Below are 24,423 nucleotides of genomic sequence, written 5' to 3' on the forward strand. Positions count from 1 at the left end.
AAAGTGCCACTTAGTTTAACCCTAATATTGTGTTTAGGGTTAATTATTTTTGTACATTTGGATTATTGATAAATAACATGATCACAATCAAGAATCAAGTATAATTGCCACATTAAAATAAATTAAATCAGTATTTTTGCCAATGTTTAGATAGATAGATAGATAGATAGATAGATAGATAGATAGATAGATAGATAGATAGATAGATAGATAGATAGATAGATAGATAGATAGATAGATAGATAGATAGATAGATAGATAGATAGATAGATAGATAGATAGATAGATAGATAGATAGATAGATAGATAGATAGATAGATAGATAGATAGATAGATAGATAGATAGATAGATAGATAGATAGAATATATAAATCACAAAAGCTGTTATAAGAGTAAAAATGAATGGACTATTTTCTACAGATTTTTCTCTAACCAGCAGATTACAGACTTCTGCCTCTAACACTTGGATCAATATCCAGAAACAACTTAATTTTGATTATCATTAAAGTGTTTTTTTCATAAAAATTTTATCAGATTACTAAAGTAAAGCATTACAAGTAACATGCATTACGTAATCAGATTACTTTTGGTATAAGGAGTAAAGTAAAGCATTACAAGTAACATGCATTACGTAATCAGATTACTTTTGGTATAAGGAGTAAAGTAAAGCATTACAAGTAACGTGTTTTATGTAATCAAATTACTTTTGATGTAAGGAGTAAAGTAACAGATTACAAGTAACATGCATTATGTAATCAGATTACTTTTGATGTAAGGAGAAAAAGAAACGCATTACAAGTAACATGCATTATGTAATCAGATTACTTTTGATGTAAGGAGTAAAGTAAAGCATTACAAGTAACATGCATTATGTAATCAGATTACTTTTGGTATAAGGAGTAAAGTAAAGCATTACAAGTAACGTGTTTTATGTAATCAAATTACTTTTGATGTAAGGAGTAAAGTAACTGTAAGGTGGAAAATAATCAAAGATATTTGAAATGGAACAAAATCATCTGCTTTGCTGTTTGTAGCCTTCGTCGTGATCAAGATATTGAAATTGACTCAACCCCTTCCCCCTTAACGCCATCAGAGGGGCCATTTGGAGATAGAACAAAAGAATGACTGGCTGGCTGGCCAAATGGTTAACACCTTTGATACAATGGGGGAGGTTTTGTCTGATTGGTTACTTTCAAATGTCTCACGGTTTGGTCTGATTGGTCAGTTTTACAAGAGTCAGATTTGAATTTGGGGACATCAGGGAAGGGGATAAAAGAGGATTTCATCTGTAGCTCGCTCTTTTTTGATTCTCTGCTTTTCTCTCTCTCTCTTTCTCTCTTTATCTCTCTCTCTCACAGGTAACATTCTAGGCAGAGGCCTACAGAGCATAATTAATGGTTTATGTTTACATCTATTTGAAACGATTTTAAGTGTAACCATAACTAGAATTTGTGTTTCCTTTTAGAAGAGATTTATGTCTATGATGTAATTGACATTTTACATTTACTTGATTGTTAATAAATTGTTACATTTTGATCCTTTCTGAATTAATCTGTAATTATTAACTATCTCCAATGTGGAACGGTATAATTGTAACAAAGGGTTAAAACGGAACGATCAAATGTATGATTAATTATCAAATACAGATGACCGAACAACCGGTTGGGATTCTATTCTAAATGCGACCACTATGATAAATGGAGTCAGATAAAGAATATTATAATCAAATCCATTCTTCCAGCTGAAACACTGAACGCGTGCGGCCTTCACCGCGGTTCGCTACTGATCCTTGGAGCGAATTCATGTGGTCTTACATCACAGATTACAAGTAACATGCATTATGTAATCAGATTACTTTTGATGTAAGGAGTAAAGTAAAGCATTACAAGTAACATGCATTACGTAATCAGATTACTTTTGGTATAAGGAGTAAAGTAAAGCATTACAAGTAACGTGTTTTATGTAATCAAATTACTTTTGATGTAAGGAGTAAAGTAACAGATTACAAGTAACATGCATTATGTAATCAGATTACTTTTGATGTAAGGAGAAAAAGAAACGCATTACAAGTAACATGCATTATGTAATCAGATTACTTTTGATGTAAGGAGAAAAGTAAAGCATTACAAGTAACATGCATTATGTAATCAGATTACTTTTGATGTAAGGAGTAAAGTAAAGCATTACAAGTAACATGCATTATGTAATCAGATTATTTTTGATGTAAGGAGTAAAGTAACTGATTACAAGTAACATGCATTATGTAATCAGATTACTTTTGATGTAAGGAGTAAAGTAACACATTACAAGTAACATGCATTATGTAATCAGATTACTTTTGGTGTAAGGAGTAAAGTAACATTACCTAAATCACATTACTTTTTTATGTAAATGCAAATTACATTCTAATAACACAAATAAATTTGTTTACAGCCAAAAAAGTTACTGCAGATGAAGTATTTTCAAGATCAACAGTCACAGTACTAGAATGAATTGTAGCTCAAATATAGCTAGTGATGCATGATGTCCAACTGGGTATGCATTATCAGCTCATACCCAATGACGAGTGATGCATGATGTCCAACTGCCTAATGGTTAGAGAGCGGGACTTGTGACCCGAAGGTCGTGGGTTTGAGTCTCAGTATAGGCAGGAAATGTAGGTGGGGGAGTGAATGAACATTGCGCTCTTTTTTACTCTCATTACCCACAACTAAGGTACCCTTGAGCAAGCCTAACCCCAAAACACTCCCCAAAAATGGATGCCCACTGCTCCGGGGTGTGTTCACGGTGTGTGTGTGTGTGTGTGTGTGTGTGTGTGTTCAATACTCACTGCTGTCTGTGTGCATTTGGATGGGTGAAATGCAGAGCACAAATTCCGAGTATGGGACACTTCTTTACTTTCAATTTAGTGGACAGATGATTAATAAGAATTTCCTCCCAATCTTAAATCAAGACTTGGAAAGTTTAACAATGATATGTCTCCTTGATGCTACAATTATTTTATTTTATTTTTACCTGCAAGAGTCTCATAGCATAGAAGGAATGGATGGATATTAAGGAGCAACCAGGCATTTCTGACTGGCCATTGGCCATTTTTTGCTGACATACAACAGCTTGCCACTTGGTGGCAGTGTACTAGTGCACTAGTGTCCACTGTAGAGGTTGATATGCCATCAAAACCCATGCATACGCAAGAACATGCTTTTTGAATAGCAGTCCAGAAATTGATCTCATTTTTTTTCAATCAACACAATTGCATAGAATATAGGCTACCTGTCTGAGTGCCAAAAATATTGTTTTCCAAAGTTTGCATGCCTGTAGCTCTAAAAGTATAAAACATATCTCAATATACTTTTAGATTGTGATTCTTAACAGACTTTTCTTTAACTCATTTTTAAAACCCAATATGGCTCAATTCCAGAGATATGGGAATTGGACTGAATTGTGCTAATTTTCAGTGGTCAAAAATCAATTGTGGGTAACTTTTCAAACAGCTGATACTTATTGTGTTTTAAGAATGTCTGAAGAACAAATAATACTTGAACTGGAAATATCTTGTTTCCCTCTATCAAAACAGTTGCATACAACATACCCGCCTGAGTGCCTTTCTGAAACTGGATTGATTTGACACACAATGACCCTTTCTTGTGTGCATCTCGGTTACAGGCTGTGATGGACCTTTTCTAAATGGTTACTTGACAAAAATGTGCAGTTTTCTAGACTCTCCCTTACAGAATAGAACAATTTAACCTTTCTAAGCTATTCATTTGGGATATCGCCTCTGTCGCCTTTGGCTTTGGCTTGCTCAGTTGGGGACACTAAATATTGAACTATATTACTGATCAGCTCATTTCAATTATCATAATGTCATAATTAAGAGATAAAATGTTGAAAATATGATTTTAAAAGTCAAATGTCAAAAATATGACATGCTAAGTCATTGTGAGATGAACAGTTGAAATCAGGACTTAAAGTCAATCAAATTTAATAATTCAATTAATAAAAAGATACAAATTCAAAATTTAAAGTCAAAATTATGACTTAAAAATTTAAATTATGATTAAAAGTCCTAATTGTGAGGTAAACAGCTGAAATTAGATTTGAAAAAGTCTAAATTATGACCAAAACACACATTTAAGAGATGAAATCATGCTTGTTATATTTTTTAAATGCACACTTTAATAATAATAATATTTACATTATTGTTTTCATTTTGTGCAATATTTTTTTTACATGTGCTTTTACATTTTGAAATCAGTTTTTATAACAGAAATTAATCAATCAAAAACTTACATTAGCTTTCGTTCTAAAACAAAAAATAATTTTGTATCATCACTGTAAAGCTGCTTTGAAGCATCTGTGTGTGAAAAGCGCTACAGAAATAAAGTTTACTTGACTTGTACACTTCTGTTGGGAGCTCCAGAGACCCCAGAGTATAAAATGTGATTTTAAACAATCATAATGTAATTAAAAAACAAAACAAATATATCACTCAGTTTATTAATGGTTTAGTCTACATTTGTGTGGTTGTGGGGGCATTTTTTACATGTAAAATTATTATATATTTTTTGACATTTATATAAATAAAAAAACAAAAAAAAAATTTAAAAATAGGTTTTTTTATTTAAAAAACTTTATGTAAAATTGTGTGTATACCCCATCAGGAATGCGCTGTGGTATAGACCCTACATTTTGTGTGTTTTCTGCAATGTATGTTTTTTTTTGGACAAATTCTGTAACAAAAATATGTATAACATCCCATTGATTTATTTATATAATTTAAATAGGAATCCTTAAATCGCACAAATGTAGAGTAAAAACATTAATAAAGTGAGTTATATAACATTTGTTTGAATAAAAATACATTATCTTACAAACTCTCACATTAGGGGTTACCTCATGTTACGTTACCTATGCATTTATGTTACCTTATGCATTTATGTTACACTATGCATTTATGTTGCACTATGCATTTATGTTAGCCTATGCATTTATGTTACCATATGCATTTATGTTCTCCTATGCATTTATGTTACCTTATGCATTTATGTTACACTATGTATTTATGTTACACTATGTATTTATGTTACCTTATGCATTTATGTTACACTATGCATTTATGTTACCCTATGCATTTATGTTACCTTATGCATTTACGTTACCCTATGCATTTACGTTACCCTATGCATTTATGTTACCTTATGCAATTATGTTACCTTATGCAATTATGTTACCTTATGTATTTATGTTACACTATGCATTTATGTTACCCTATGCATTTACGTTACCCTATGCATTTATGTTACCTTATGCAATTATGTTACCTTATGTATTTATGTTACACTATGCATTTATGTTACCCTATGCATTTATGTTACCCTATGCATTTATGTTACCTTATGCAATTATGTTACCTTATGCAATTATGTTACCTTATGTATTTATGTTACCCTATGCATTTATGTTACCGTATGCATTTATGTTACCGTATGTATTTGTTACACTATGCATTTATGTTACCATATGCATTTATGTTACCATATGTATTTATGTTACACTATGCATTTATGTTACCCTATGTATTTACGTTACCCTATGCATTTATTTTCCCCTATGCATTTATGTTACCGTATGTATTTATGTTACCCTATGCATTTATGTTCCCCTATGCATTTATGTTACCTTATGCATTTATGTTACCCTATGCATTTATGTTACCTTATGCATTTACGTTACCCTATATATTTATGTTACCCTATGCATTTATGTTCCCCTATGCATTTATGTTACCTTATGCATTTATGTTACCTTATGTATTTATGTTCCCCTATGCATTTATGTTACCCTATGCATTTATGTTACACTATGCATTAATGTTACCTTATGCATTTATGTTACCTTATGTATTTATGTTACAATATGCATTTACGTTACCCTATATATTTATGTTACCCTATGCATTTATGTTCCCCTATGCATTTATGTTACCTTATGCATTTCTGTTACCTTATGTATTTATGTTCCCCTATGCATTTATGTTACCTTATGTATTTGTTACTCTATGCATTTATGTTACACTATGCATTAATGTTACCTTATGCATTTATGTTACCTTATGTATTTATGTTACCCTATGCATTTATGTTACCCTATGCATTTATGTTACCTTATGCATTTATGTTACCCTATGCATTTATGTTACCCTATGCATTTATGTTACCCTATGCATTTATGTTACCCAATGTATTTATGTTACCCTATGCATTTGTTACCCTATGCATTCATGTTACGCTATGCATTCATGTTACCCTATGCATTTATGTTACCTTATGCATTTATGTTACCCTATGCATTCATGTTACCTTATGCATTCATGTTACCCTATGCATTTATGTTAACCTGTGCATTTATGTTACTAATGCATTCATGTTAACCTGTGCATTTATGTTACCTTATGCATTTATGTTACCCTATGCATTTATGTTAACCCGGTGCATTTATGTTGACCTATGCATTTGTTACTAATGCATTTATTTTAACCTGTGCATTTATGTTACCCTATGTATTTATGTTAACCTATGTATTTATATTACCCTATGCATTTATGTTACCCTACCTATGCATTCATGTTATCTTATACATTTATGTTACCGTATGCATTTTATAATAGGCTGTTAATCTGTTGTTTTTGCTGTGTCATCCGCCATGTTAACTGATTCAATAAGTGTTGTTACTGTCAGGGGTGTTACTGGTTCCCAAGTGTAAGGCCACTGACAAAAGAGCATGCCACACAATGATACATTAAATGCATTTTCTTTAAATCCTGCTGTTACCATTTATGACCTTATATGGTCATGTAATATATATAATATTTGTATTTTTTGTAAAAAGACAAATGTATTAGTAGTAATATAGCACAGTCGATTTACTATGTGCTTGATGAGTAGCCTATTTGAAAAAAAAAAAAAAAAACTATCGACGGAGATGCCACTGTAATTTTAGAATGACCCTGAAAAACAACATCAAGTAAAGCCTGTCTTCGCAGTGCAGCGCTCACGTGCGTCCGGTAAGAGAAAGTCAAACGCGTTAGTTCGGTGGACACCGGTCGGAGCTCGCGCTGGCTCCTGTTGCCACAGCAACCACTGAGGAGAAATCCGTGCAGCTTCTGAAGCTGTAGCATTACCGCAATGAGGGGGATGTAGCAGTTGTGGTCGGACAGATGGGACCTCAAGATTGACTGTGACTCACCACAAAGCGATGAGAAAAAGAAAATGTGGCGGTAATGGACGATTGTTTTATCAGACTGGAGGGACGTCGCTGGAAACGACCGTTTTCGAGCCGCATTCAAGACCTGAGGGTGAGTGTCATTGGCGATAACTGCGGATTATAAACGCGTACAGCTCATGATATAAACTCTGATTTTATTCGTTAAAATATTAATTTGCATCAAATGTTTATATGCGCTTTCAACACACAATCACGTTTCCACGCAACACATTCGATTGACATTTTTATGACGCCGCCGAACGCGACTTTTTTTCCCCCCAAAGGCAAACGTGAGGCAAATTTGTTTTAATAATTAATTACATTTATCCGAGCTGTCATTTAAATATTAAAACGACGTACGAGTTAGAAAAGCGATGTAAAATCGTCAATGACAATGTAAAATGGTCAATAACAAGGCATCGTACGGTTCACGGCGACAGATATCGTTATTTATGATATTAGCTTGCTAAGTTGTTTGTTTATTGCAAAAACTAGTGTTTTTCCAACATCTGTAGGCTGTTTTTCTTTTGCTCTAATAAAATTCACTCGAAACGATAAATATAACCTGTTGGACCAGCGATGGACATTATAGTAGCCTAATAAATGTATAAAAATGATGCAAAATTGTTATATTTTGTAATATAACAGTCTATTATAACATTATAATTGTTATATTTTGTAATATAACAATAGTAATTTCTTATTAGTTTGCTTGACATTATGAAACAGTATCTTTTATGATTTTATAAACAGCTCAAGTAATTAAAGATAATTTGCATAGGTTTTCCTGTCATTTATCATTAACCAACTGGCCCAATGACAAATGCCCTGTACATATCTCTCATATTTTAACTGATAGATAGCACACCAAAATTGTTCAAAATATTTCTCCCAGCCGAATATGTACCCCAAAATAGTTAATGAATAAAACAATTCGGGTAACGTTATATGCCTATTTCTTTGATTACAGTATGCACAACAAGTAAGTTGACAAGAATTGTTTGAATGATTTGAATACATGATATCTAGCTGTATCAGACTCCTCACTAATGAACTGTGAACACAGTCATCGAGAGAACTAAGAAGAGGGAGAGAGAGAGAGAGTCTTAGCATGTTATATAATGTCTTATGTGGAGGATGCATTGTAATTACCTCACAGAAAAAGCCTCTCGAACGCCATCATTAATAGAGTCTGCCACTTTGAAGAGATGCAAGACACAAACATATTATTAAAACTGTAATATATGTTTAAGAGCGACACAATTGTCTAAAAGCATTCAATTCTAGCTTTCACCAAGAACATGTGAGTGTGCTAAAGATGGAAAGATTCGAAGTGCTTTGCACCTCAACCATGATTATACTTATTTATGGCAGCAGTCCTGGCAATGTTCCCGATTGCAAAATGGCTTGTCTTAGCAAAACCCAACAGTCACTTGAGGATGGGTTGATCATTTACGACTTTTAGTTGATGACTTTCAAGCATGCCGGCATAACAATAGATCTCCCTTCCAAACCTGGGCACACATGTTGATGAACCCCCTCATCCAGGGTCACTCTAAACTAGGCCACTGGCTTCCTGTGTGGGTTTTAAACCTGCGCTTGACTGAATAGTCGGGCTAACTCGCATGTGAAGTCACCACTGAGCTGTCACACAAAATCAGGAACAACTACAAAAGCTTTCTACATAGGCACAGTCCCAAAATTAAATTTGTTTCAAAGATACCTACTAAGATCTATATAACGGAAAACTAAATAGATTTTGCAGGTATGTCTGTGGTTGCACAATATATTAATAACAATCTGAAAATGTGTAGCATGTTTATCTTTTTTCACAGTCTGATATCCTTCCGTTCAGTTGTCAAAACAAGGGAACATTTAATGCTGATGTCCGGATGGCCCCACTGGGTGCAATTAATTGCTGTCAGTCTTGGCATAAATTAAATCATCAAAATGAATTGATATAAAATATTTATTTACCTGTATTGTACATTCAGTCTATTTTATTTTTTGCACAGAAATCAATTGTAGGTGCATTGCTGGCTGATGATACACCTCAAGAACTCTTTCACCCAATTGACTTTATTTATACACACCCCAGGTCTTATTTTACAGTTCGTGTTATAAAAAAAAAAAAGTTTTGTTTTCAAAATCTTGCTCTGCCTATAAAACGCAGAGATGACTATTGTCATTACTGTTGTAATGCAGCCTTTCTAAAATCTTGCCAATATTTAAATGCACAATATGTAAGATTTTTGGGATTAAAACATCCAAAAACCACTAGAACAATGTTATATTTTGTTGACATGTGTATCCCAAATGTTCCTACGAATGTTTAAATCCAGAGAAACAAACAATTTTAACCAGGACATGGACCATGGAGGACCAGGAGTGACACTTAAAAATAAAATGAAGAATCAATTTATCAATTTAATAATCAAACATAAAAATCTATATAAATCAATCACTTTTAAATGGACAAATTAATAGACATATTTAAAGTTGTTTATTTAATTCATGTTTTTAAATGTAGTTAAATAAAACAATATATTTTTTTTTTAATGTATAAGTAAATAGACACATTTAAAACTGTTTATTTAATTAATGTTTTAAAACGCATATTAATAAAACAATAAAAAGTAAATTAATAAATCATTTTAAATGCACATTTTAAATCACTTTTTAAAAAAGCATTTGGCAAACGCTTTTCTCTCTCTATTTGCCAATTGCTTTTCTTTGTCGTTTTGCCAATTGCTTTTCCATTTGTTGAGTTAAAAAATGCCATTGGACAGTACACATGTGGGAGCAACCAATCAACTTTCGCCTCAGTTTGAAGAGCCAAACCCTCTTCACTTGTAAAAGTAACACGCACTGTTATTGGACAGTGAGAGATCAAAAAGTGCCGCCATTTTAATTTCTTGCATGTGAGAATTGTTATTGTACATAAAACATTATGCAAGTACCATGGCTGAAATTGCTAATATTTCAGGAAGGAATGTGTCAATGATAGTGGTTCTTAGCCGCTATTTAATGTATGGTGATTTTTGTCAGATCATGTCGAGCGAACACACAGAGTAGCATTATAACTTTCAGCACAAACAAATGTATGTAATATGATAAAACAGCGCTGTGTTCCCCCACATAAGCATGAGCGGAAGAAGCGAAAGCAGCGACTGTGGTAGAATAAAAGCTCAGTGAAATCAAGGCGTCATCAAGCTAAGCTTTTGTTTTGAATAAGCGACCTCTAGCGGCAAAAATTACATATTGTGGCTTTAAAGGGTTAGTTCACCCAAAAATTTAAATTCTGTCATTAATTACTTACCCTCATGTCGTTCGACACCCGTCAGACCTCCGTTCATCTTCGGAACAGAAATTAAGATATTTTAGTTGAAATCTGATGGCTCTGAAAGTCCTCCATTGGCACAATGGCACGGTTCACTCTCACTGAGCCGAATGATGATCCGGATCGCGTGTCAAACCGCCAAACTGCTGAAATTTGGCGATTCGAACCGCTGAATCGACTCAGTGATTCATAACGCTTCGAAGCTTCATGATGCTTTGTTTTGAAATCGTCATCACTATGTAAGTCGTTATTTAGGGTTTTTTTGCGCACAAAAACTATTGTCGCCGATTCATAAAGTTATTTTAGAACCACTGTAGTGAGATGGACTTTGTAACGACGTCTTTAGTACCTTTTAAGGGTCTTGAGAGTGAACCGTGCCATTGAGCCAATGGAGGCCTTTCAGAGCCATCAGATTTCAACTAAAATATCTTCATTTCTGTTCCGAAGATGAACGGAGGTCTGACGGGTGTCGAACGACATGAGGGTAAGTAATTAATGACAGAATTTTCATTTTTGGGTGAACTAACCCTTTAACACAGTAATTTAATGCTTGCTACGGAAATTATAGCAAATAACAATAAAAACGAAGAAATGTTACCATTGATGCATGAAGAGATGCTCTTGAGGATGAACTTGACCTTTAGCCTCCGTGTCTCAGTCAAAAAGCTTCCTCAAATATGTTTCAGAAGACTTCCTGATGGATAAAAGATCAATCAATCCTATACTTTTTGCTCAATAAATATCGTGTTATACTTGAAAATACAGCACTTTACATAAATAGAGGTTGTGGATGCTACTTATGTTGATTCTAATCTACTTCTAGTACTGGTAGTCAATATTGTTGCTTTTTGTGTTGATGATTTTATAATTCTCCTAATTCTGTCAGTTTTAGATCAGCCTGGAGATCTGTACCTTCTTGCAGAATTAGTTACAGCTAGGGCTGGGCAATATGGCCAAAAAAACATTACACATCAGAAGATATCGATAATCATTACAATAAATGTCAAATCTTTATTCCTTTCAAGTTTAAAAGGCAGAAAGTTGTAGAAACCAGACCGTTAATTGTGGGCTTTTGAATTCTATACTTTTACAGTTTTCCTTAACAAAATAAATATCTTAATAGAAAAAAATATTTCTTAGTTTCTGCATGTCCTAACAGGTGATATTATTTCAAGTCATGAAATAGTTTAATTTCCTTCAGCACAGTTTGCAGTGCAGGTTTTAATCATTTTGTCTCTTAGAAATGCACATTTGACAGTAGCTTGAGTTTGGATACAGATGTAAATGTATGCTTAATCTAAACCCTGTCTGTGAAACCGATACTATATATGTCTACATTAATAATATAATAAAACTCAATACGAATATCCCACATTTCTGCCACAATACCATGGTGCATGGTTCAAGATTTGAGCCGTTCCCATCGTCGGATTAAGAATTATGCGCTTCTATGGAAACACTTTCAACGACTGAATGAATCGTCAGGTTGAACAAGGAACAATCAGAAAATGCCCAGCTTACAAGTTGTAATTACAAGGTCAAGGCAAATCACATCGTAATTATTGTTTGATTTACATAATTAGGAATGTCCCAGGGAAAATTTGAGGGTGGTCAGTTGTTATCTAACGCTCATTGTGCTTCAACATTAGTTAAACATTCATGATTTGCTCCAAATATATGTTAATGCATCTGAAAAGAAGAATGTAGTTATGCTCTTTTATTGTTTTCCAGTAAACATGCTTTATCGGCATATCTAAACTACTTTAGTCATCTTTGGTTTGTAAACATTGGTTGTCAGCCTTGAATCACCAGTTTGACTGATCAGTGATCCTTAACATATCATCATTCTCTTTTTATCCCATTTAAACTAAACATGAAGTTGCTATATATTCTCTAGAGACTGCACTTAATTAAAACAGCTGAAAACAAAGGTTTAAATGTTCAAACTAACATTTAAAATAAGAAGCGTTTCAGAAGGGCTGCATGCTCCTCAAAAGGCTGACGTAAATATTGGAGCCGGCAGGTGAGCTGGTATTATTTATGTAACCCACAGCACCAGGACACAGATGGTGTTTTCCTGTGAACGCCCCTTGCATCTTTATTTCCGCTTCACACACAAACACATAGCCTACACACAGACGCAATCGTCTCCTGCCGTTACTGGCACTACAGGTCACCGAAGCAGGATGATGACAAACACTAACTGATACTCTTCATCATTTTCACTGCTCAAATTCAGTTATTTTAGAAACATGACACTCGGACATCCTGAACAGACAATGATTTAAACGGATAGAAATTGATTTTTCATTACAGATCTCAGGATTGAGAATTCATGAGTGAATCTCACAAAATATGTCAATTTCACCCCAAAACCATAAAAAAAAAAACGAATTACATTTTGCATGAAGACACTTAAGCCTATTTTAGGACCTCTAAGACTTTTCATGACAATTAAGCACATTTTGTTCCCATACTTTCTATCACTTGAGTCATAACGTGTCTTTTTTATATTTTAGTAATAATAACCATTATTATTAATGGTCATTTTAATAATGCAGTGATTTTTATTTAAATATATGAAGGCAATACAACAAACACTGCCATAATATACACTGCCCGGCCCCAAAAAAGTCACTGTTTGGATTTACACAGGTAAATGCTTAATAGTTTATGATTGGTTCTGATGGAAATAAATGTTGTGATGTTATTTCCATTAAGATTTTTGGTCAAGATCTTGTATTGGTAATGCAAGAGTCCAACACTCTGTAAAGTCTCCTCCAGCACATCCCAGAGACTTTTAATGAATTTATTCTCTGGACTCAGAGGTGCCAATTCATGTGTGGAAATTATTCTTCATGCTCCCTTCCAACTATTCTTTCACAATTTGAGCCTGATTAATCTTGATATTATCATCCTGGAATATGGCCATGATACGTCTTCCTGCATGGTTGTTTAAGAAATATATGAGGAGTTAAAGCTGCTAAAATGAGAATGATATCGAGCAAACGCTCTCCACACATAGTACACGTTCATCAAATACTTTAGCTTCAAACACGCTAAATCCCAGCGTCAGCCCATTCAGAAATACCGGCTCGTTGGCAGAAACCGCTAAACGCCACTTCGCTTCATCAGCAAAATCCTCTAAGTCCACAGAAACCAATCAGCAGAGATGGGAAGTAACGAAGTACAAATACTTCGTTACTGTACTTAAGTAGATTTTTCTGATATTTTTACTTTACTATTTATTTTTGTGTCGACTTTTTACTTTTACACCTTACATTTTAACACAAATATCGGTACTTTCTACTCCTTACATTTTACAAAATTGGCTTGTTACTTTAGTTTCAAATAATTTCAGTGGAGTTAACGTTATTATTTTTCACGTCATCAGTACCGAATTCAATTTAATTGGAAGGGAATATACGTTGCACTTGACGCACCACTACAAGACGACTCAACAGATTTGGCGGCATTCATTTGCGGGAAATCATAGCGGCTTGATGGCGGTAATGTTAGCATGTAGTATGGACGGCGGCGACATTATTGAAGAAAACGGAGCAGACAATCAGCAAGACATTCCCAATCATCCTTGGCCTTATCTGAGATTTGAGATTGTAGGCATCAAGAATGACTCCTGGCGAATGTGCTGCAAATTGTGCCAACCAAAACACCACAAACTGCTGGCTTTCAAGAATTCACCATCGAATTTGAAAAACTTTCTCTAACTTTTATAGCACTTCAATTGTAAAAATTGTGAGCCTGACTTATTATTATTAGCACTTTAGGCCTATTGGCAGACATCCATTTAAAATGTAGGAAATGGCATATTTTTTCCATATCCACTTAAGTTTCTCAGCTTGCACTCTAATAGCCTAACCTTTGTGTGGTCCAGCTAGCTTTACATAAAAAATGGTTGTCATCCGCAAGGCTACTTTTAAGTAAATTTCCAAGCCTGTACTTTGTTACTTTTACTTGAGTAAAGAAGTTAAATCATTACTTCTACTTTTACCAGAGTATTTTTTAACACAAGTATCTCTACTTCTACTTGAGTACGGGAACTGAGTACTTTTGCCATCTCTGCCAATCAGAAGACACAAACCGAATCATATGATTTCAAGATGAACGACGGTGAGCCAGCATTCAGTTTTTATCATGTTTTGCCCATCATTACAGTAGCAATGACAGTATTTCAGCAAGTAAACAAAACGGTATTTCTTGTGTTTCGGTAAAACTGACAGAAACGGGCGTGGCACTTGCATCACAGCTCCCCCTACTGTGTGGATCAGTTTCCTCATTGTTACATTTTTCAACTGCTTTCATCATTTGCAATGTTTCCAGTTGCATCTTTATTGATTTTGCAACTGTTAAAGGGAAAGTTCACCCAAAAATGAAAATTCTGTCATTAATTACTGACCCTCGTGTTGTTCCAAACCCGTAAAAGACTGGCACCGATGAGAAGAGATTGTTGAATAAAGTCGTTTGCGCAGAAAAAGTATTCTCGTCACTTCATAACATTAAGTTTGAATCGCTGGAGTCACATGGACTATTTAAATGCTGTCTTTACTACCTTTCTGTGCCTTGAAAGTGTTAAAGCTACACTGTGTGATATTTTCCCCCATCTAGTGGTGAAAAGGTATATGACCATCCAGTGAATTTTAGTTTCTGTTCCTCTCAATTCCGATTTCGTTTGAACTCCTATGGTGGCCGATTTAGTCCAAGATTAACATGGCTTCCAGTTCGACCTCGTCCACATTCGACACGGTGCCATCGAGTGCTAAAACGCGAAAGGCAAAGCTTGAATTTACGGGTATGTCCCTCTTTGGCTAATGTAGTTTCAAGATGGAGGGGCAACATGGCGACCCGCATTTGAACCCCTCACCCGTATGTATTTTCAATGGCATATTATAAACTTACGAGAATACTTTATTACTTGAAAGAAGTAAATATACATTAATGTGCACATATATTTTTGAAAGAACTAAGTGTTTTTAGCTAAGAATAAACTAAAAAATTTACACAGTGTAGCCTTAATTAAATAGCTGTCTATAAAGAGGTCAGAGAGCTCTCGGATTTCATCAGAAATATCTTCATTTGTGTTCTGAAGATGAAGGTCTTACGGGTTTGGAAGAACATGAGGGTGAGGAATTCATGACAGAATTTTCATTTTTGGGTGAACTAACCATTTAATAGGGCTGTCACTTTACGTTCAAAAATCGATTGCACAATCGATCGGACCAACCAACACAAGTTTTGAAAACGAAAATAGGGAATCGATTTTAACCAAATATGTACATGAATGAATTAAACAAATAAAAGATAGATGTAACAAAACTCACAAACAAGCAAAAAATAAAATAAAGAATTTTGAAAGTGCAGTAGGCGTTGCGAAAGCTAAAAAGAAGATTCTTACCAATTTTACGCTCCTATAGTTTCAATCGGCTGCTGCTGGTGTTTAGCCAAAAAAATGGAGAACAACGGCGATCAACCTGTGCGACGTGATAAAAACTTGAGGAGTTCGATATGGATGCACTTCGGGTTTTGGATTGTAGATCAAATAATGAAGAAGGAAAAAGTGGTATGCAAACTGTGCGATGGCGAGTTCCCATATCACAGCAGCACAACAACAATAAGGGGGCATATGCAGCTTCATCATCCAGATGAATACAAAGACCTAGACCCGAGGTACGCTAGTCCTTCAGCGAATTTTACGTTTTATTTTCAACCGCTTTTCATGGGCTACAATCGCCTATGTAGGCAAAATTTGTTTGACATTTCTAATCGCAAACACAGCCATGTTGAAGCCTGCAGTAATGTTTTTCATTGCTGTTATGGCAGTCCACTCTGCTTATTGTTTTTTGAGAATTTTGCACTCCTGTTTGTCATTGTGCACGAAACTTCACGCCAATAAATCATCCGATATATTACCGACTTGTGCGTCTCAAGCGCCCTCTTTACGTTCGTCCTAATGCCTGTTAGTTGTCCGTGGATTGGCCTATATTTTGGCGTCGAAAATGGAAACGTCTTTAGACATGGAAAATCGATTTTACAAACGATTCAATGAACACTTATGTCTCAAAAATCGAACAGGGTTTTTTCACAAAAGTGACAGCCGTACCATTTAACTATGTCTTGCTGTCCAAAGGGGTGGACTTAGAGGTTTTTGTATTTAAAATCAAAATAAAGAAGTAAGAAATGATATGTAAATATTATTTTTTTCGAGTTGAAATACCACTCGGACATCTTTGTGAAGGTTTCGCAAGTCGTGTTCCATAAATGGAAGCATTGGCTAATTTAGCCAGATGCATATGCTTGCCATTTCGGGCTGCACACACTCAATTTTCTTGCCAATTTTCAGTGCAGATCCAGCCCCTGAATTTCAGCATCACACAAATTGCATTTAAAAATAGCACATTATTAATATCTGAATAAGAACCTTTATTTACAAGCCACTTGAAAACGGCAGTCATGATGACCTAAGTATAACATATTCCACTGCAAAGGCATTGATTTCTCAGCTAAATGTAGATGTTCCCTTAGCATGTATTGACTCGCTGCCGATTTAATGGCAAATAAATTCTGTGTGACGGTAGCGTTCTTTTAACCTTCGCTCCTCTCACTTCTTCTTGGATGCCATGTTTGACCCACTGGCTTTTATTCAACAGACTGTCCGCTGCCATTTATGTGACCTAGCTGAAGAACCCTCAGAGACAAGCTGCCATATAATGTCAAAGTAATAATTTCAGTAGATCTCTGTGTCCTCGACACAGTGTGTGTGAGTGTGTGACAGTCCTTATCACAGTCATCAAGGTTGGGGAGGGGGGGGCTGTATCCTCTAGCGCCGAACGCATGCTATTTATAGACCGGCTTCAAATTCTAACAACCTGCGCTTTGAGACATGGAAAGAGAGATGCAGAAAAAAAACAATGAAATGTTTCGTTCTGGGAAATTAAATTTGCATGTTCGCCACGCTCTTGTTATGCTAACATCCACTTGCATCACTTGTTTGCCTCTCAGTGTCAGATCGGAGTGAGTCACATCCACAGGGAATCAGGAAATACAGGAGCTAATTACATTTATAATCAAATTTATACGCCCTACGTCAGCCTTCGCTTGAATGGTCCAACACACCTCGAGCACATATGAGCATCTCCTTTAATTAATAAAACATTACATTTTTGCCAGTTGCAAAGATGTTACCAAAATAAATCTGAATACTGTGAGGGACAACTAGAACTGTTTTTGGAGGTCAGTGTGCATGCTTTCTATCACACACACGCCCACCCCTATGTTGACACTTCTATACGCCTGATAGGACGGGCTTGATGTATGTAAAGCGTTTTTAGGAGGGCTGGCTCAATGACATGACAAGGGTTTCTCAAAAGGTAAGTCTAGATATCAAGCTATTCCCCTTGGTTCTTCATATCTGCTGCAAAGTGTTAACATCAATTGCATCTAGATAACACCCGTCTCTTCTCTTTTTTTGCAGAACGAACAAAGATCTCCAAGAACTCCAAGGACAACATGAGCATTCATAGTTGAAGGTCATAATCAAATGTAGCCATTACTGAAAGAAAATATCAGTTTTCAGGATGATTCTGCTGACTTTATCTGATTCTGCGATTCTTCCACCTCATTCCAGAATCAACTATGGATAACAACGCAAAACCAAGCTCTTTGCCCAGACTCTGATTTCACAGGAATTGGCAGACGCTTGACAGCCCTGCTATGGAATATTTTTTGGACCTCTCTGGTGTCAACCATATTTATTTCTTTGTCTCTTTGGTTTTGTCCTTCTCTAAATAATGCTGGAAAAACCCAAGTAAGTTTCTAAACTGCATGCAAACAGTGAATGAAGATAATCATTTAGCATGCACTGAATTTCTGTCTTGTATTTTTTAGGATAATTTGCTTGTCATAAATGTATCAGGGTGTAAATGTATCAGTATGTTAAGCTTTTCTGTCAGGACTCTAATCAGCATAATGTGCCGGAAGAACTAATTTAAGCAATTATTCTGGGTGAAAAACCAAGACACAGCGCAAAAAAAACCCCACAAGGGCTACCAAGGACAGTGCTCAGGTGCTGCTCCTAAAATCTGCTTAATTTGAACATCCGCACCTGCTTCCTCTCGGCTGTTGTCGCACTTCATCTCTCAGGATGAGCCAGAAATCCGACTCGGAGACCGAGGGCTCCCAGGCGCCTGTGATTTACACAGTAGAGGAACTGGAGTGCAAGATCTGCTACAATCGCTTTGACACCCGGGCCCGCAAGCCCAAGGTGTTGAGCTGCCTGCACCGCGTCTGTGCCAAGTGTCTCAAGAAGATGGTGGAGCTGGACTCGTCTCCGAGCATCATCAGCTGCCCCTTCTGTCGCCACGAGACTCACGTCCCTGACGAGGAGATCTGGCTTCTTCAAGATGACAGCAACATTCTGGCCATTCTGAGTTACCAGGACCGGGCTCGTAAGAGCGGCACCGTGTCCAGTGGCGAGGTCCTTCTGACGCCCAACAGCCTGAGCGGAGGCGAGCAGGCCCACAGCTCCTCCGATTGCCTCGTCATCACAATCATGGAAGTCCCCGGAGAGTCGCAGTCCTCGGACTCTATGAGCATGCTGAACATGGTGCGCTTGTATCGGCCAGCCAGCCTGGACTCCTTACCTTGCCACCTACCTGTGCAGAAGTGCCGGGCGTGGACGTCCCGTTCGATCCCCCGCTTTCTGATGGGCTTCCTCTGCCTGGTCTACTTTAGCTCGCTGCCACTGGGGATCTACTTGCTGATGATCCAGCAGCTCACGATGGGTGTGATCCTGGTCAGCCTGGTGCCCTCCACCCTGGTCCTTTGCGTATTCTATGGCTTCTGCCAATGTCTGTGCCATGAGATCATGGAGGCCATTGCCACATAGCACCCCCACGGCCCTTGGGCTGATACTAGCAAGACCTGTAAAAGAACAAAAGCCAAATGACTGATGCATATCTGCTAATCCCAGACGCCCCATTTCCCCCGTCACACCAGCGAACTCCTTGTAAATCACCTCGCGTTGTATGCAGGGCCAACTATACTTGACTTTAGCCGTTAAAGCTTGATTACCAATGCAAGCTGTAGGTATTGATTTCAGGCTGTGGTTTTGTATCGCGTCTAGCTCACTTCAACAACTGTGATATAAATAACACGCAACAGAGAATGAAGTCCTTCCACACTTTAATATGGAAACCACAGGATGTGTTCAATAATACCAGTTATCTTTCTGTTATCTTAAGACTATCTGTGGTATCATTTCAATCATTGTCTCAATGTTCTCGTTGAAGTTCCTAGTTGCCTTTGTAAGGCATGTCAATGGCCAAGCTGTAATGTACATGTAAAATAAGTGATTTTGTGTTTGTCATTGCTATGAGAATGGACAAATACTTTAAAGCCACCTGTTAGATATTCAATAAAGATTCTTCCATATCTAACACAATTGTAGATTCAACTGTCAAGTACACTTTACCATACTTGAAGACTGCTAGATTATAGTTCTGGGAAAAGACAACAACAAAAGGATGCATTGTGTTTGTGACTCTGGCATCCTAAAATATAATGAATCATGCTTTATATGCAAGGAATACCCCCCTACATCACAATTTTTGAGTGTGAAGCAGATTATAATTATGATTGAGGAATTGTGTCAGGGCCTATTACAGCTTTGCTGTTTTGCTAACTGAATGAACTGATATTACTTGTGTTGCTCAGGAGAATTATCCCATGGGAGCTTACGTGTTGCATCAAGCGACACAGCTTTCAAACAAGCCCAAGTTACCTCAAGAGAGTCAATAAAGGATCCCCGTCTGTTCCTCCACAATACCATACCACTCTCCCTGCGGACAATTAACTTCACATAAACCACTGTGCACAGCACACACATTATCACACACACCCCCACGCAAACACTTATATTCAGACAACCGCACACAAAAAGCCATTATGCATCTAAAATCTCGCCTCCCTTTTTTTCTGAAAAAGCAAGAGCTCTGACAATAATGATCTACAGCGCAAAGTATTCTGGGAGCATGAACTGCAAGGTTTGGCCCTAATTTTAACAAGTGTCCCTGAAGACCAGCCTCTATAAATGCTTTGGAAAAAAAGAACAGGTGAGCATACGAATACAAGGAGGTTGGCAGAAGTGTCTCCAAACGGATGTAAACACACTGAGAAACGGGACTGTCAAAACGGCAGGCGAGTTTCAGAGGGCTATGAAATCAGGCGGACATCTTTGAGGCTCAGTTAACCGTAAGTGCACTTTTTCTTTAGTGATATTTTGGTATACAAAAGCAAGAACTTCGATTGAACTTCATCCTATCAGAAATAAGGTCAAATAAGAACACTTGTTTACTGTTTGTTATTAAAACCATGAATATCTCAATTACACAACTGTTCTTTAAAGATGACTTTTAAAAAACGAATAAATGGCTAATCATTCCACATTTCTGAGTGTACACAAAGGATATGGTCTATTTATTTAATTGAGATTAGTCGGGTTCTCACTCTTTTTCAGTGATCATTTTCCAGGACATTTTCAATTTTACTACGGCGGGAATAAAAGACAAGGATCACGGCAAATATTGCTCTCCAAGTCTTTAAAAGCCGTACAGTTTATTGCCATGACTTAACTTTAAAACAGATTTTAATATGAACTCTTAATCATACATTATAACTATGGAAACTCACCACAGAATAAAACATTTAAAAGTTATTGCCTTTTCTTGCAATTGCGAGTTTACGTAATTGTAATATAAACTCAGTTATAAAGTCAGAATTGTTAGATATAATCTTGCAAATCTGAAAAAAATATTTTTTTTGTCATGACAATTATAAAACCTGTTTTTAATATGAGCTCTTAATCATACATTATGACAAATATTCTCATTACCAGTGTCAATATATATATATAATTTTTTTTTACTATTTTAATGTTTTGTTTAACTATTTGAAAATAAAAATATTAGTTAAAGCTGATGAACAACAACGAAACCCATAACACGTAATAGAACATGTGGCAGGTCTATTAGTCTGCATTTACGCTTTTATTTTGACATCAGAATTATTTGTCCCGTCCAATGCTGGTTATCACCATGTCAACAAAACTGCATTTATACAAGTTAGTCATTTCTAAAACTTTGTAGTGTGTATACTTAGCAGCAGGAAAAATAAAACTTTCAATTTGCGAATGGGTTTATGTACAGATATCAAATCACTGCAGCTGTCAATCACTCAGAGTTCTGGACTGTTGTGAAAACTCCTGTTATAATCAATGAAGCTGGATACACCGCACAATGAATCTCTCATTGACCTCATATCGCATTGCGATTATTAGTTAGCAAGTTACTGAATTGGGTAGCTGCTTACCAGTTGACATCCACTACATTTGAGCAGTTATTAACATTAGCAAACTGTTGCAAGTGCCAACAAGACTAAACATCATCCTTAAAAATATTACTCTCACGCGTCGAAACTCAGCATTCCTGAACATCATGCTTTCTGCTACTCACGGTACCTGTTTTGGGCCAGAACACTTTGTTCTCGGCTAAAGAAAAACCAAAGAACTTTATCAAAAATAGACATTTTACATTTTCTCAAATTTTCCAGGATGAGTGGGAACCCTATTAGATTAGAAAAAGTAAAAAAAGAAGTGTAAAAATTTCACTGCGCCAAATTAAAGCGTTAGTTCACCCAAAAATGAAAATTAGCCCATGATTTACTCCCCCTCAGGTAATCCTTGGTGTTTATGACATTCTTCATTCAGACGAACACAATCAGTTATATAAAAAATTTCCTGGCTAATCCAAGCTTTATAATGGCAGTGATTTGTTGGGTCATTTTTGAAGTCCATAAAAGTGCATCTATCCATCATATAACTGCTCCACACGGCTCCGGGGAGTTAATAAAGACCTGAAGCGAAGTGGCACGTTTGTGTAAGAAAAATATCCATATTTAAAACTTTATAGACTAAAATAACTAGCTTCAGGTGGTCAGCGTTGCGCAAGTCGTCTTGCGCTAAAAGAGGTGATGTACAGGATGTACAGGAGCATCTCAAGCTTTGACGCCTCTCGTGGATAGTGCTGGGCAACAAACTCAAGCCCCTCTTCTCTTATATCGAAATCGTCCGCCATTTCCCTTTAAAAATCCTCGTTTTAGACTCTTAATTCATGACCGGTGTTTTGTTTTGCTTTATTCTCTGCGCTTCTGCGTTTGTCAATACGCATGCGTCAAGGCTTACTTTTAGTCGAGCTGCGTACCGCTGACCGCCAAAAGCTAGTTATTTTAGTCTATAAAGGTTTAAACATGGATATTTTTCTTACAAAAATGCGCCCATTCGCTTCAGAAGGCCTTTATTAACCCCCCAGAGCCGTGTGGAGCAGTTATATGATGGATAGATGAACTTTTATGGATTTCAAAAATGACCCAACAAGTCACTGCCATTATAAATCTTGGAAGAGCCAGGACTTTTTTAATGCAACTCTTATTGTATTCGTCTGAAAGCAGAATGTCATTAACACCTAGGATCATAGATATACATAATAAAGGCTAGATTACTTACGGCGGAGTCTCTAACGTCATCACCGGCGGCCATCTTGTCACAGGCAAGCTTTCTGGCGGGCTCTGTGGTACCTGATGTAAGGCGAGTGATCTGAACACAAATACTCTCATCTCGCTATAATCTTGGTTTGGTTTCTTATGAACGTTATTAACGTGGTTATAATTCTGAATGATTGAGCAAATTATGAATAATTATTCATACATGCAGTATCGTAACTACATCTCTGACGTTTATAACAAACCAAACAGTTTGAAAATCGGTAGAAAATTTAGCAAGTTATGGTTATTTAAAAAGTGCATGCACCATTAAAACACAATGTTACGAGTGAGCGAGCTGACTGTGACAAGATGGCCGCCAGGTGCGGACGTCGACCTCCATTGGCTAGCAGCGCGGACGAGACATCTAGCCTTTATTATGTATATCTATGCCTAGGATGACCTGAGGGTGAGTAAATCATGGGCCAATTTCTATTTTTGGGTGAACTAACCCTTTAAAGGAAAAAATTCTGTCATTAATTACTCACCCTCATGTCGTTGGACACCCGTAAGACCTCCGTTCATATTCGGAACACAAATGAAGATATTTTAGTTGAAAGCTGATGGCTGAGAAAGGCTTCAGATAGGCCTCCATTGGCATTCAGTACATTGACACTTCCAAGATCCATGAAAGGCACTTAAAACGTCGTTACAAAGTCTCTCACCACAGTGGCTCTACAATAATTTTACGATGCGACGACAATAGTGTTTGTGCGCAAAAAAAAATCAAAATAACACCTTTAACCAACTTGTTCTCGACTTCCGTGTGCGCCTCCACGAAGCATGCGCGAGAATATGACGCAGATCCGGCGTTCGGACATATGACCCAGAAGCGATTTGTTTACGAGCAGAGGAAGACGCGCGTGTCTAAGCTGTTGGATTCTACATTGATCGTGCTTTAGGTCTCGGCGTAGTGCTCAAAATGGGGTTAGAGTGTGCATTTCATTGATTCCCGAACGCCGGCGCTACGTCATATTCTCGCGCATGCGTCGTGGAGGCACACACGGAAGTCGAGAACAAGTTGGTTAAAGGTGTTATTTAGATTTTTTTTGCGCACAAAAACTATTGTCGTCGCATCGTAAACTTATTGTAGAGCCACTGTGGTGAGATGGACTTTGTAACGACGTTTTAAGTGCCTTTTATGGGTCTTGGAAGTGTCAATGTACTGAATGCCAATGGAGGCCTGTGTGAAGCCTTTCTCAGCCATC

The 24,423-nt window shown here is 36.6% G+C and overlaps 1 protein-coding gene across 4 annotated transcripts; it reads left to right on the forward strand.

Annotated features, from left to right (window-relative positions):
* Positions 1–7,096: 7,096 nt before the first annotated feature.
* Positions 7,097–20,056, forward strand: LOC307140902 (E3 ubiquitin-protein ligase RNF182). Of its 4 annotated transcripts, none has more exons than XM_079840688.1 (4): positions 7,097–7,357; positions 18,096–18,150; positions 18,249–18,428; positions 18,764–20,056. In XM_079840688.1, the coding sequence occupies exons 3-4, from the start codon at positions 18,412–18,414 to the stop codon at positions 19,506–19,508; spliced, it is 762 nt and encodes a 253-aa protein (XP_079696814.1). In that variant the 5' UTR covers positions 7,097–7,357; positions 18,096–18,150; positions 18,249–18,411; the 3' UTR covers positions 19,509–20,056. The 4 variants fall into 4 exon arrangements, with proteins under 4 accessions (XP_079696814.1, XP_079696816.1, XP_079696817.1 ...); XM_079840690.1 differs by having other exon boundaries at positions 18,509–20,055; XM_079840691.1 differs by lacking the exon at positions 7,097–7,357 and adding an exon at positions 17,945–17,991 and having other exon boundaries at positions 18,509–20,055.
* Positions 20,057–24,423: the final 4,367 nt, after the last annotated feature.

This window comes from Gobio gobio (genome assembly GCF_949357685.1).
Source record: "Gobio gobio genome assembly, chromosome: 17".
Lineage (NCBI taxonomy): Eukaryota > Metazoa > Chordata > Actinopteri > Cypriniformes > Gobionidae > Gobio > Gobio gobio.